The sequence below is a fragment of the Acipenser ruthenus genome, chromosome 16 (assembly GCF_902713425.1).
Source record: "Acipenser ruthenus chromosome 16, fAciRut3.2 maternal haplotype, whole genome shotgun sequence".
Lineage (NCBI taxonomy): Eukaryota > Metazoa > Chordata > Actinopteri > Acipenseriformes > Acipenseridae > Acipenser > Acipenser ruthenus.
Genome location: NC_081204.1, coordinates 33,500,419 through 33,515,457, shown reverse-complemented (window position 1 = coordinate 33,515,457; position 15,039 = coordinate 33,500,419). Strand labels below are relative to the sequence as shown.

The window sequence follows — 15,039 nt, the reverse complement described above, 5'->3', positions numbered from 1 at the left end:
ATGCCTTCTCCATTTTAACGATTCAGAGATATTGGTCCTCAAAACCTCACTGAGGAAGTATTGAGATTCACCCTTTCCTCAACTTCAGCAAAGCAGGATGGCTCAGCATGTGTTAAACACAGTTCTGACTGATAAGACTCTGCAAAGCAAAGAAAGCCTGGGGGAGTATAATGGAAGCAGAGCTACATGGATAAGGGAGAATATGCACACCTTTAAAAAGGACCAGGAAAGCAGTGAAGCATGTTATGCACCACTAAGAATAGAGACAGTATTACTGGTACTTTTTGAAGCAACACAAGTGTAATTAATTCAAGGAAATACCAATTATCCATTACAATAATACTGTGAGGCAGACTAGGAGGATTTTTGTTGTATTTGTAAACAATTATACTAAAATACAGGCTGTTAAGTTCATGTAAATATTACTCCCAAGATCACATTACTCTCAGCCTTGGGAAAACCATTTAATAACATTTTAGTTTTATTTTGAAAGTATTCTAAAACATTTACAACTTTTACAAAAATTTGATCCGAGACAGATTTAACAAAATAGAAAAGTACTTTCTGATGAACTACTGCACACACTATCGGATTCTTCCTCAGCACTAATAAAACGTATTAGTTCAAACTATTTATTATGATGCAGTTCCTGCCACTGGACCCGTTCTGTTCCTCCAAAACAATTACAGCTACAGCTTGCGTTTTGTGACTTCCACTGTTAAACTCTCTAATCTATTTTGACAGATCATTAGGTAGGTCTGGACTGTATTTACAGGAGCAGCATTGCACTTGCATTATTCATATTATTTCTAATACCAAAGTGTGTCTGTTTATATTCTTGTATTTGCTGTCAAGTGCTACAATGCAGAACTGTGCCCAGATAGTCCTCTCGGACTTGTGGTAGCTGAGGTTTTAGAGACTACTGAGGAAACAGTTCAACACAGTGCAACAATGCAGTATAAATAAAACAATAAAAGGTTGTTTTGGTCTGAAGATGAATGAATTTGGAGGAAGTCTTTAACAGTTGAATGCATTGCTCATCTACGTAATGTCAGGCAAACACAGCTAGAGGTGAGGTTTCATTTTGCAGTCATCTTGAATGCATCGATTTATTTGAACTGATTGTCAATCAATGTGCCCTTCATCTTCGCCTTCTTTGCTTCCAATTCAGCCTGATGGGGGAGGAAATAACAGAAGGTTGTGAGAAAGCATAATAATTACATCAAACAAATAAATAATGGTAATTAATAAAACAGCAACTAACCATTACCAAAAAAAAAAAAAAAAAAAACACAACATAACAGATTCATGTCTGGCAGCTACAACTTTATTGTTTTGTTTTCAAAATGTCTATAAATGACTGCACATAAATACTGCTGCAGCTTTATGTTGCTGTTTGAAGAGATAAGAGTATAATTAAAATTAGAAAGTCATGCAAATGAACTGCTACTGCACTGTCCTCCTATTCAAGGTACTGCCACAAAACTGGCTGGCGTATTTAACACTATCTTGGGAACCACACACACATACAAATTAAGCAGAACCAAACAGTACTGTCCCTGGAAGAAAAACATTAGCTACTTGGAACCAGTTACAGACAAAAAAAAAAAAGAAACAGTTGAGACAAAACAGGTTTCAGAGACCAGTTCAAGACAAGCTCTGTTAAATGACTGCAGTCTCGAGGTGAAAGATGGCTTTGCAAAAACTATGTATAGTTTAGATAACATCAAAGTGCAGATCTGAAAGGCAGAAAAGCTTTCACAAGAATATAAAGTAGCTGTCCTCCTCCTGACAAAAAACAAAACAATGAATGCTACTGCAGTAATTTGTAAAGCATAGCTGGAAAGGTGTTTGTAAAAGTGTTAGTGAATGGGATAACAGCGTGTGTTAATGGGATTAAGAAACAAAACCAATATAGGATTATGAGATGAAAGAGAACAAATCTTCCCAAGGCAGACTGCAAGCTTGTTTATGGATAGCACATGTGTTGATCATCTTCAATAAGGGTATGATGCTGAAGCTATTTGGGTTGAAAATCAGGGGACCACATTTGACAAGACTGGATCTTTTGAGCCTTAAATACAATTATTTTTTAACATGTGTAGAAATGTTGCGTAGAGATGGGGGTAGATCGTGGGACAATCGCATTAAAAAGAAGACTGTCAGATGTTCAGACATAGTCTAGAGACTTAACACGATATCGACATCTACAGGTTGGGAAATCAGGGTGTCTTTAATAAGAACACAATGTGCTGGAAATTTGCATATTACCATTACTCAGCATGTCATCCGACACTCTTTTGTGTTAATATGACTGTCGGGGTTATATGGGGATTTATAATGCTTAAAATACACATTTCCGAACAAACAACAAGGGTTAAAAGACGGAGCACTGATTACACTACAGCGTGCATCTAATTTTGGAATCTGTCTTGTCAAATCTATCAGAATGTTTGAATGAATCTCTTGGAAAGGAACGCTGTAGTCCAGTTTAATTTAAGTTGAAAGAAACTTTCCTTAAAATACAAGTTGTGCAAACAGAATGCTTCCTGAACGTGCACAGAGTGATCGCAGGACTCTGTACACATTCACAGAGTATCACTCTCGTCATGGTTTGCAGACATGTACACAGAGTACAGAGGATAGAAATGGGAAGTTACCAGCTCCTGCAGTCTCCTCTTGCTCATGCCCTTCCGTTCCAGCTGCTTCTCAATGACTTTGGCATTCTGTGCATATGAATCTGCAACTTCCCTCTGTTTGAATAAGAACACAACGTTTAATCCTGCAAATTTCAGAACTCCTTCAATTGAACTTTTTACCTTCCGCAGAGCTAATGTGGATCGTTCCTGCATACAGGTCCCTCTGAATGAGCTGGTCAGGTGTATAATTATATGCAACAGCAAGAATATTTCATTAAACAATCACTTTGGGTGTGCTTCAACTAATGTGCAACTGCAGTCTTTACCTTTAAAAAATACAATGTAAATCTCAAGGACTTTTCTGAATAATGTATGACTATAGATCAATGAATTTGTCAAAGCTCTGTGGAAGAGGTATACCTTTTTATTTCAATTCAAATCCTTTTATATAAAAGAGAAAAGGCTCTCCATGTAATCTAACAAAGTGGACAGTCTACACATCAAGGTTACACTTCCTTTTTTGTTAAGGTTAACACTCAACCTATTGTCCAACTGTAGCTCTTAGAGTGCTGATCTAATGCAAGTAATTAATAGACACATAAAATAGAAATATTTCCTGAACCAATGTCAGTCCTGCTGTTTTTGAAATATTGTGCTTGAGCATGATAAGCTGTATACAATTTTAAGTAAATGCATAAAGATATGATCTGATCCCACAAGACGAGGCACTGTTAATACAAAATCTTTCAGAAATGAATGGTACAAATCATGTATTTTGTTCCCTGTACTGTTCTGTTTGAAGATGCAAGGACTTGCTTTATATTGTAACAGCACTGCCTTTTATCTGAGATTTTGACATGAAGCAAATGCTTACGGGTAGGAAAAGAAGAAAACAAGAGAGAATTCCTTGGTAATCGTATTTATTTTTTGGTGTTTAGAATACACGTCATTGCACCTGCATTACTGAATCAGAGCCTTAGGGAATTATTCAGAAATAACGATATTGTTGAATAAAGGAAAAATTCAACCAGATCTGTAGCAAAACAAATTGCAGTGTAAATACAACACTGTTTTTGAGTGGTGTGTGGAATGGACTGTGTATTGATTTATTGTTGGAATGCATACTGTGAACCCAGAGTAATATGAAAGAATGTAAAATAACAGCACACTATTTATTGTACAATGTAAAAGATGTGTTGACCATTTTAAATGTACTCTTGTGATGAGTGCAGACAAGGCTAAACTGTGGAAGCATTGGCTTTCAATAATCTAATTTATCTGTTGGAATTTAAGATAATCTGCGGAGAACTCACTGCTTCAATCTCCTCCTCCTCTTCATCAATGGTCGACACAGTGACAGAGCTGAACTTCCCCATATCCTTTGTCCGCTTGGTCATCATTACCTTCAGGAGTGAAAAGAAAAGGTCGTGAGTGATGGCCCTAGTAAGATTTCTTTGAAATTATTGTTGTTGTGCATCAAGCGAGGCTGCCATTAGTTTGCTTGGATCTTTGTCCAATCCCTTTGGGTTTGCAAGACAAGAAAAAAAAAAAAAAAAAAGGAAAAAAGGGTCTACTTGCCCCAGAGGTGTAGGGATAATGTAACAGAGAGCTAAGAATGGAGCATTTGAAAAGGTCATGTGTAGCCCAGGCAGCAACAGTGCTGGGATATCTTCCCACTGCTTTGTATAAAATGACAGTATATATATATATATATATATTAAAAAAGACTAAGCCTGTTCTTCCAGGAATCCAAAACCAAGAGGTATGCAAGCAACTGCACACTGTATGCTTCTAGCTAAACATTCGTGTGGCATGCTATCTGTATAGGGAAATGGCACAAGGCAAAATCAACTGAATCTGTATCTCACAAATTGACTGAAATGGGCAAGTTTCAGTACTTTGGGAAAGCTTAACAAAAAGTAACATTTAATGTGCCCCTACCGACCAATCATACATCTTCCTTGGTTAGAGCTTTGTTAGTTAGAGCCTCGCTGTTGTCTACAGACTGCAACACAAGGTTTTCGACTGCTTAAATCTCTCATGAACAAAGCAGAAGTATTGCCTTCAGTGATGGGGGACAAGCAGGCTTAACAAGCTTTTCTTTCTAGCCCATTGTCTCATAATTCTTGACCAGAACACAATCAATATCATTGCTTACTCAGGTAAGGTAGCATGATAATTAAACTGACACCACTTATCAAGTACAACACCTGATTTAAGTCCACAGGTGCTTCACAGCACAGCTCTGCTCTTTGTTTTTATTTCGTTTTTTAATGCTACTCCCCCAACACAATACATTTCACATCTCCCGAAGAGAAAGGAGATATCTGGGATAAAGAAAATGCCCTCAATTTCAGAGCCCGAATTTATCAGTAATCCTCAACAGACCTGTTCTCTTCACGGGTGCGTTTAGTTAACCACGAAAACAATGATGGCATTAACTTTTGCCGATTAAAATCTATCAGTTACCAGACACAAGCAACCAAGGAAATTGAATTGAGGAGAACATCTCTGGAGATAATTTGTGTCCTCGGGCACAAGTACAATAACAATAAAAAAAATAAAAAAAAAGAAAGAAAGATGAAATCGATGCAACTAAAAGGTCTCAAAACACATTTACAGGAAGTGCTAGTTTAAAAGTTTGTGAGGGAAAAAATGCACACACACAACATATTGTATGCATCTTTCTAAAGAAAAGGATTTTAAAATTGAATTTGGTTCATCACTATTGAATAAAGATATGTGCTAACCCCGGTCCTTTGCAAATATATTATACCCTGCATTTTCACTGAGGCCCTTTGTATGTGCATAGAAAGATTAAAAACCACAATAAGACCAAAAGCATTTTGTGACATGCATTCAAAATAATAAATATAAAAAATAAGCAAACTACCTAAAATTTGCTTATTAAAATAAAAATTCTCCTCTAAACCCTCTACAATTCCCATAAATGGGAACAGGGTTAGAAGTGAGCTGTTGACTGGAAGAGAATCTATTCAAATAGATACAATCTGACAGATTCTAAATGTGCAAAGAATTACAGCTCATGACCACCTACTCATTCCAGGTCTAGCGGTGCTACTGAGCTATCAGATACTATCTTACATTTACAGAATGTTACACTACACTGCTTCAATTACCTAATGACAGCCCACAGCAAACAAAACACCTGCTGAGACCGTGCCTCTGAACATGACAGTTTAATGGACCGATGATTGATTTAAAAAAAAATAAAATACACACTACCGAAATGTAACTGCATTTCTGTGTAGAGCTACTAACACAGGATATTTTGCTCACTTGGCTTTTAACATCTAATAACAGGTTTCTTATTTATGGTGACGGATGCTTTTCAATGGATGGTGTTCGGCTGCCAGGGGACCACAACAGTGTACTGCCATACTATTTATAAAAAATAAATTAACAAAAGGCACTCCATCGCCCATACAGGAAGCCATCCAGGCGCTTCATTCGAAAGACTAAATATAGATTCTCAGCAGGTTACTATCAGTAAGTGGGAGAACATGCCCTGTAAAGCAGCGCTGTACAGACAGTAAAGCAGTTCCAACAAAGGGAATGCTGAATAAAACACATTACACTTTTCATATTAGAAGCTGCAATTTTCAAAAAGAGTTCAAAACCAACCCGGGCAATACTGTCATGGTCTGGATTTCAACGGCTACTGCCTGAAACATTCAAGTAAAAAGACCTGGTTTACATACTCTGACTTTCTTGGGAGCCTCCTGTTTCTGACTGTATACACTTGTAGTCCCAAATCCTTGGCCAAATTTAACTACTGCTCCGTCCACAATGAATGTTACTGGGGTGTTTTTCATTTGGTGTTGGTAAAACAGCAACAGCCCACATCTGCAAACAAAAAAAAAATACATATATTGTGTCTAAAGAGCTGTTTTTCAAACAGATAATGAAAAAAAAGTAAACTAAAGCATGCTTAAGGTCAGTAATGTGCCACCTCACAGCTATTTGGTATAATCAATAAATCACTGGGGGGGTGGGTCAGTTACAATTGAATCTTGCTGTGAACCTCAGGGCAGCACATTTTATTTCCCTTTGTTGTAATCTTTCAAATCAAATTAAAAACATAACAACTTGTAATGCTTGAATAATACAAGTTGTAAGAAATTAGTCATGACAGAGAGTGGAAAAGTGGAAATACGAAAGCTCTACCAGGCTGAATATATTTATTATCCAAGTATGCAATCAAAGGTTACCTTTATGTATGGTTTTAGTTCTACAGTATGTGTACAACTTTGACATGAACAGTGCCAGTATGTAAACATCAAAACCACACTTAACATCCCACCGATAAAGGGTTTTTTCCAAAGACAGAACTGATATTTGGTAAATGGCAATCTATCACTGACTGCAATTTTGTTGGTAGGGCTATAAATCTGCTATATTTATAGTGCAGCCAAAATTAAATTCAATCCAGGTCTCTGTCAAAAGCATGGAGCTTACTTGATGAACAGTAATTCAGAAGAAAATAATTGAACAGCAGCTTTTTACAAAAGACAAGAAAAAAAATACATAAATAAAAGTAAAATTTTGTTCCAAAAAGTCTACTGTAATTTGTCCAGCTTTAAATGCCAAATAGATCACACTGTACATATGCATATTTTAAAATTCACAAAGGTGGGAGAGAGAGAGAGAGAGAAGATTTAGACAACCATGACATTCTGTTAAATGCATAACCACATCTAAAGCGAAGTGTTGTTTTAATACATCCATTTTAAAAAGTGCAGGATTGTTCCTATTTTTCACAAAATGAATAGCTGTGGTTATGCATTTCACAGAATACTAACTGGCAGCCCCTTTTTCATGAACACTTTCCCAGGATACCAAGACTGAACTTGTGATAGACACTAGTATAGATATTTATTAGGCTAGGTCAACAGCACCACTATTCAATTCTGCAAGGAAATTAGAGTAGACATTCCCTGGTATAATATACGTTGGAAGTGTAATATAAATAAGACTACCGGTTTTTGGCAAGCTCTTTATTGCATTAATTAAAAATAAAAATTGGAAACACATTCTCAGAGTCTGCAGAGTCACACACTGCAGTACATAATCTGTTGTTTCATTATTACTGGGCTTAAGCTGCCTTTGTGGCATTACCTCCCAGGTGCAAAAAATCACATCTGTCAGTTATTCAGAATGACAGTTCCCAAATATTACCAATGGCACAAAAAAAAAAAAGGTCTTATCAAATGACTGACAGGCCTGTCTTATCTTAACTACTATCAAAGAGCTAGCATCACCAGAAACAGCATGTGCGATTGTGGCACAGCATTATACATACTGTCACAGTTGTTTACAAGTTTCATCAGATAGAAGTAAACACAAAATAGATATGAAATAAATCCTGTTTTTACTCAGCAGAAACAATCACCTGACAGCACTTTGCTTTTCTAGATTAGACTTATCAGTACCAAAAAAAAAAAAAAAAAACACGAATGGTTTGTGTATCTAGAAATGTTTTAGGATTTAAATGCAATACTTACTTCCCACACTTCTTTCGAAACTGTCTTTCGATACCCTCAGGGCTGAAAAAAATTAGATATTTAAAAATGTAAAATCACATTTATAAACCTTGAAAAGTATTATTACCATGATTATCATCCTTGAGGATATTATGAAAGATTACACACCATCTTGGTATTTCCAACAGGTATATTGAAATGAGTGAGCATATATCTCTACCCAAATCAGAACATCAATATCAATCTATATACAGCAGTGTGCAAATGTATTAGAACACCCCTTTGCTTCGGTTTTGATTTGGCGGGCATATGAAATCAAGCCACTGTAACTGAATCTTGGAAAACTGCTAAAAATAGGCAAATTAGTGATTGTCCAATTATGTAATCGATTACTTTAACAGGCCACACATGCAATTCATTTAAAATAGTAAAAGAAAAGGAACACATAGCCACACAAGGCTTTTTAGAAGTGGTTTAAGGTTGCATTCACACTGGGTCAGTTTCAGACTCAGTCTGGTTTGTTTAGTTTGAATCAATGTGCTTGCTGTTCACACTTACCTGCGAGCAAAGGGACCGAGTTCATTTGGATGCGAGCTAAAGCTGCTTTTTTTTTTAAAGTTTCGTTTTAGTTTATGTTCACAATGCAGTGTGCAAGTGCACTCGGTTAGTTTACATGGTGTGTGAACCGGGTGTTTACAATATCCTGCAAGGTATATTGAAAGAGGACAGCTATTGATGTATTGCTCCGGTTTTTAATATAGCAGGTTTTAGATTCTTACAAATCGCTGTGGAAGACAGCACTGGGGGAGCACTTCCCTAATTTCATGAATACATTTCTTGAATGGTGCAGTATGCAGTTTATGCAATTCTGCACTGTTCTCTTACTGTCGGCATTAAACAAAGTCATTTTAGAACCCACTGAATATATTTTACTATTTGTGAGTTTCGTCCAGTTCAGCTTGGATTTTGGTGTCTGACCATATTTATCAGTTTTTCACACTGTCCATGTAGTTTAAGATTACCACAGTGAAAAACTGGGGTGTTTATTTTTATTCTTAAATTGACGCCATAGCAACTCTGAAACCGTTACAGCATTATATAAAATAACACAATAATAAGTTTCAAAATTAAACATTGGGTGCATTTATTGTAGATGATAACGCAATATTTTCTTTATATTGTCATCTAATCAAAACATATTAAATGTACAAAGAGGCAGATTATAAAAAATAAAAAATAAGATCACCTACCGTTTAAAGATAATCAGAATGATTAAACAATAATCCATACAATTATATTTTTGAATGGCGCCAACAACCTAATAAATAAGGTCTGAACATCACACGAGTCGTACCAAACCGCACCAAGTGCGGACCAAACCCTCTAAACAGACCCAGTGTGAACACAGCCTAAGATGCCTGATTAAAGCACAAAGTGGCCTAACATTTACACCAGAGAGCCTATTGCTTTTGTATCACCAATTACTGACTGAAAATTGAAATGCTCACACACAGAGGTTTTCATGCAGGCAGATATATGCTGCACTGCGCTGCACTGCACTGCTCAACTGTAAATCCTCTCTACAGCTCCATGTAATGGTTCCTTAAAGAGCAGGTAGTAATTTAAGGCTTGGCTACCTGTATGCAGTTTTCAACTTGTTTTTGGAGCTCCTCTTTTATTTGATATCATTTTGATTCATAATCGTATTTTACTTATTGCATTTCTCTTTCCAGAAAATGATACATCCAAATGATACTCCCTGATAAACATTAATTCCCAAGAAGCAACCTTTTTGACTCATTTCAAGATGTGAGCCGTACCGACGGAGGTAAACGCTCTCATCTTCTTCAATGTTACAGAATTTATGAGCGTGTTTGGCTGCATCTATCACCCTCGCTCGGTCCCGTGGCCTCATGGGCAGTTTCTCCACCAGACAGTCTGTAGAATCAAGGAGATCAGGATTACTGTTCAGTAATGAAACACTTCACTAACTTGAGATCAAATAAAGCCAAGCTTCCTGGTGTAAAATTATATCGACACATCTGGTATTATATGGCCTGAAGGCAGAAAAGTAAGTCTGAATTTAGTGTCTGAATCTCTTTAAAATAACTTTTTAAAAAAGGACAGTAGTTATAGATACAAGGCACAGGAAATATATATAGCAGCCACTTCTTACTTTAAGCTTCTCTTAATGGTGCATAAAACAATCTGCAAGGTACAAGGTTTAATGAGATGCAATGCAAAATCCCAGTGTATTCAGGGCAGAATCGCCTGGCGGCAAGTTATAAGCCATAACCGCTGAGATCTGATGAGAAAAAGACTAAATTATAGACCTTTTAGGTCCTGGGATAATGGGGATTTCTGTCAACCTCCAGGCCAGACACTGATTGACAGAACATATATAGTAGCAGCTGCTTTTTTCTCTGCAGGTCTCTCCTGATGGATTCACTGCCGTTTTGAACTAATAAAAAGACTATTCCAACCCCAAAAGGTCCTAAAATAATGGGCACACCTGGTAACCCGTGGTTGCAGTTTATTTATTAGAACATGTGTAAAGACGCTTATTAAACCAATTAAGATTCTGAAGGTCTACATCTATAGTCAGCAAGTAGATTAACACTGTCATCGCTTTTAGGAGTATAACGTTGTATAACCAGGGTTTGCCAAATGAGGAGGAAAACCTCCATTCTGGTTTTACTGAAATAAAACATGTGGATATGTTGATAAGTACCAGAGTACCTTAAAAAATGCATTACGTCAGCTATTAATGGAGACTAGCCACATTAAAAGTATTGTGTAAACCTGTGCCCCCAAGCACAGGAACATAAGCAATTACTGTATACATGAAAGGCCACAATATACTGCAATACTATAGTAATAATAAATAACCTTTAGGGCATTATCAAATTTCCTGTGGAAGACTGGGAAATAATTCACAATTCAGTGCTGTGCTGGTTTGAATGCAGAGATTCCTGCTTTCTTGCTCAGCCACTGCAGCTGAGGTTGAAATCGATTATTTATTTACCATGTCACCAGCGAATTGATGATAACTGAAGCCACAGAAAATCTAAAGTAAAAGAACCCTTTGATTTTAATTGTAAAAAAAATTAAACATTTTTTTTTTTCCTGCTTCCGTAGTTCAACTGAACCCCAAAATGTTTGAAGCTTGCAGAATCTCAGAAAACAGACAGATTAAACTGTTCACCATTAACACCTAAATGATTTATTTCTGTCCTATGATCAAATAAATCATGAAATCAAAACCTGCTTTCTCTTTTCTTTAACATGGCTGCATGCTAGAACATTCTTTGAACTGATCAAATCTACAAACTACAAAGGTGGCTTTCTTTCATGTTTTAATTGCCAGGTAACCTATAAAGAAAATAAAATGTGCAAAACAAGAATAACCTTAATCTGTCATCCATCTCCAACAATATCAGATGACTGAGATCGAAGAGCTATTCGCTTCTTAACAACCAGCCACACAGAAGATTCCTATTTGAGAAGAACCAAGTCAAAACACTACTGGCTCATACTAAATTTACTGTAGAACTGCAGGAGTTTCCAAACCCTTTTGGATCGCAGGCCTCTACAACATGCTGATGAATTTATAGAAATGTATGATATATATTCTTCCAGCCTTTTAAATTGAAGATGTAAAAGGAAATATGTTCTTTTAAAGCACATAATCCAGTTAAACATGATTCCATTTTTTCTTTTACCTACAAAAAATGCATTTATTTTTCAACAAACTTCACCCCTTTCACCTCCTTCTACAAAAGCATCCTTCAACACAATTACCGGCTTCCCGAGACAGAACGAATTCTAATTAGACCTTCATAATGCTTGTGAAAAAAAAAAAAGTATCAGTTTCAATGCCAATTTGCATTTCAAAAAACTGATTGTATGAGTAATTGATACCAAACAGAAGAAACACATATTCCATTTTCTTAAACAGGCTCTATGAAATCATGACTGGGTACCTTGTTAGTGTAAAACGTGTCTTCATATCCAAAAAACATTTGCATAGCAAGAATAAGTCATGAATATGTAGGCGATGTTAAGGACTTACTTCACTTGCAGGTCGACACAGCAGAGTGCACCACAAATAAATCAACTTGATTCGAGTTACACACCTAACACAAATATATGGTCTGTTTTTTTTATTAATATTTTTTATTAGTTTAAAGTTATTTAAGAAAATTTAGATGAACAGTAGGCTAAACACTGCAACTCGTTATTGACTGACTTTTGGATAAAAAATCTGCAGTTAGGTTGAATTGGCTGTTGAGGATTTGTCTGATGCTTGTGTTTTGTTTTTTTTGACAAATCCAGTTAACTGGAAGGATCACAGGACTGCAGTGACATTGTACTGGTTAAAGCTGAAGTGCCCAACACCATGACCAGTTTAATACATTCTGTGTACTCTAGTCACCAGAAATCAGCCCTTTTCCCAAATTACAGCCAAACAAAGTATACATACTTGTGTGTCTCCATTCAGCAGCCAGAGGTTTCATGAATTTAATCAGGGAACCAAAACAAAAATGTAAAACAAAAAAAGGAAGTTATAGATCTCTTTAAATAGATTTGTTTTGTGTGTGATTAAACAGAAATGCATGATATTTTCAAGAAATAAGTTTTCAAAATGTATTTTTAAACCTTATGTTGTAATGGTGTCTTAGTACATATGTTTTGTCTTAGATATAAAGCCAAATATGCTGTTTGCAACATTAAAATTAGTAACATGTAATTAGTTATCCTGGCCAAGAGCAACTCTGAATGTCATCTTTATTTTAAGAAAAAGACAGCCAAGCTGCATCCTTGGCAGATTTTAAAAGTAAAGACTGGGGAGTAGTCTTGCCCTTGGAGAGTTCTTCTTCATTTTCCTTAGGCCCAGTTTCCCTATCATCGTCCATATAAAGGGCTGAATGAACATACTGTACAGGACATTTTCCACTGAAAACATATTCAAAACATTAGTTCGGGAAGCTGGTGGTGAAATCAGCACAAATGTCAATGTCTGCTTGTTGTGTGGGATACATATGACATCACAAGCGATCTGAATCAAGTCTGTATGGATATGTAACAGCAACACAGGTAGTACAAGAACAGTGCTAATCAGGGTCTGTGAAACCACCAGTAAGCGCATTTACCTACTCAGGCAGATTAAACGAATCTTGCAGGACTGAACTTCAGGAGATTTTAATCAAGCGCTGGCAGACCTAGTAGCAGAAGATATAGTAGCAAACTGCATTGTATTTTATAACCCTCTACAACAAGTAGGCATTAAAGTTATGTTGATTTTGGAAAATGTATCGGCTAAACTATTATCCTGTGTTTTTAATCTAGTGGAAGATGACAGGGCACCAAGGTGTACACTTGCTTTGTTAGAAACATCACTTACAGTTACATGAAAACTAAACCACACTGTGCGACTAGTACCAGTAGCTGGCCCAACTTTGTAAAATGTGCAGAAATCACTGGATGCATTGCAGGAAGCTATGTTTTCATAAGTGTATGTACTGCTCCTTCAGTATAAAAAATGAATACATACATACAAATTAAGTGTTTGATAATGTTATCAGGTTGTTCACTGGAAACGAATCTACCGGTAAGCAGTTACTGCAACAAGTTCTGTACAGCACGCTCAGAAACAAGTAAATAACTAACGTAGCAGTGCTCTGTATGTTAACCGATCGTACGCTGGGAGGGTATACAATACTAATAGAACCAAGATTTTCTTACTGGAACCCGGACCCCTTAAATCCCTTTTCCATACTAAAGTACACCTACACACTCCCCCCTACTCTTTTCTGTTCTTTAAATGCTAATGATATATTGTTTCTCTTTCTTCAAACCCGCTTCCTTAATGCCTTATTCGTAATCGTAATAATCCAGAATTTAACTAATGATGAGAAGGAAAAATAAATAAAAACTACACACGCACACATTTTAACGTAAAAAGTGCAGTGTCTCTTACGTTGTGTAATTTAGGAAGAACTCTGAAAACACTGTTAAACTTAACTGACACAATTATACACGCCATCATATGTGGCTCTCGCAGTACAGCTAGTGCATCCTGACGCAACTGGAATCGATATATATATATATCTATGTGCAAATAACCCTCCCTTGCAAAGCAAGTTACCGCCGTTGTATTTTAAAGGTGGCATGGCCCTAGCATTCAGGGAAGCTGTCTACCCGAGGCCCAGGCTGTGTAGGCCTTCCATCGTACAGCAGCATATATAAATAAACTTACCGAGCACCAGAACCATTTGCCCGCAGAGGCAGTAATACACCTGCAGCGGCTTCTCTCCGTCATCGTACTCCTCCCGATCCCGAGTATCAGAACACACTACACTGCGAGACACAACCTTCGGCATCCTGAAGACACAAACATACAACCTTCACAAGACCACAACATAAACACACACGGGTCGTCGTGCATTGATGACGTCAGGAGTCGGGCCTGTCACGTGACAGCAAAGCCGGCACGCGTCTTCTTAAACTTATTCACAATCCCTTCCCATCGTCCAATAAACAAATAAATCGGGTCAACTCCTTTGGGCTTCAGGGCTATTATCTAAACCAGACAGCTTTTTTAAAAGTTATTTTAATTATTTTTTTATTGAGGTTTTCATGCCATATATAATACAATTAATTTTGACATACAAGGACACACTTTCACAGAGATAAGTTGTTAAATAAAATACATTCTACTATTGTACTAGTCGCCTACTAATTTGCTCAGTGAATGTGATCTATTTAATATACACTTTCATAATAAGCACTATTACAGATTTAGCAGCGTTTATTGGGATTTAGAAATAAATAATAATTTAGCAATTTTCTTTGGTATAACCCATTAATTACCAAATATCCTTTTCTTTGAAAAA

At 36.6% G+C, this 15,039-nt stretch overlaps 1 protein-coding gene across 1 annotated transcript; it reads right to left on the bottom strand.

The window, feature by feature from the left end:
- Positions 1–458: 458 nt before the first annotated feature.
- On the bottom strand, positions 459–14,636 carry LOC117412615 (STING ER exit protein). Its single transcript, XM_034021127.3, has 7 exons — positions 14,403–14,636; positions 9,964–10,081; positions 8,165–8,206; positions 6,362–6,506; positions 3,953–4,042; positions 2,661–2,753; positions 459–1,172 (listed from the first exon to the last, which is right to left on the bottom strand). Exons 1-7 carry the CDS (start codon positions 14,524–14,526, stop codon positions 1,110–1,112), a joined length of 675 nt encoding a protein of 224 aa, XP_033877018.1. The 5' UTR covers positions 14,527–14,636; the 3' UTR covers positions 459–1,109.
- Positions 14,637–15,039: the final 403 nt, after the last annotated feature.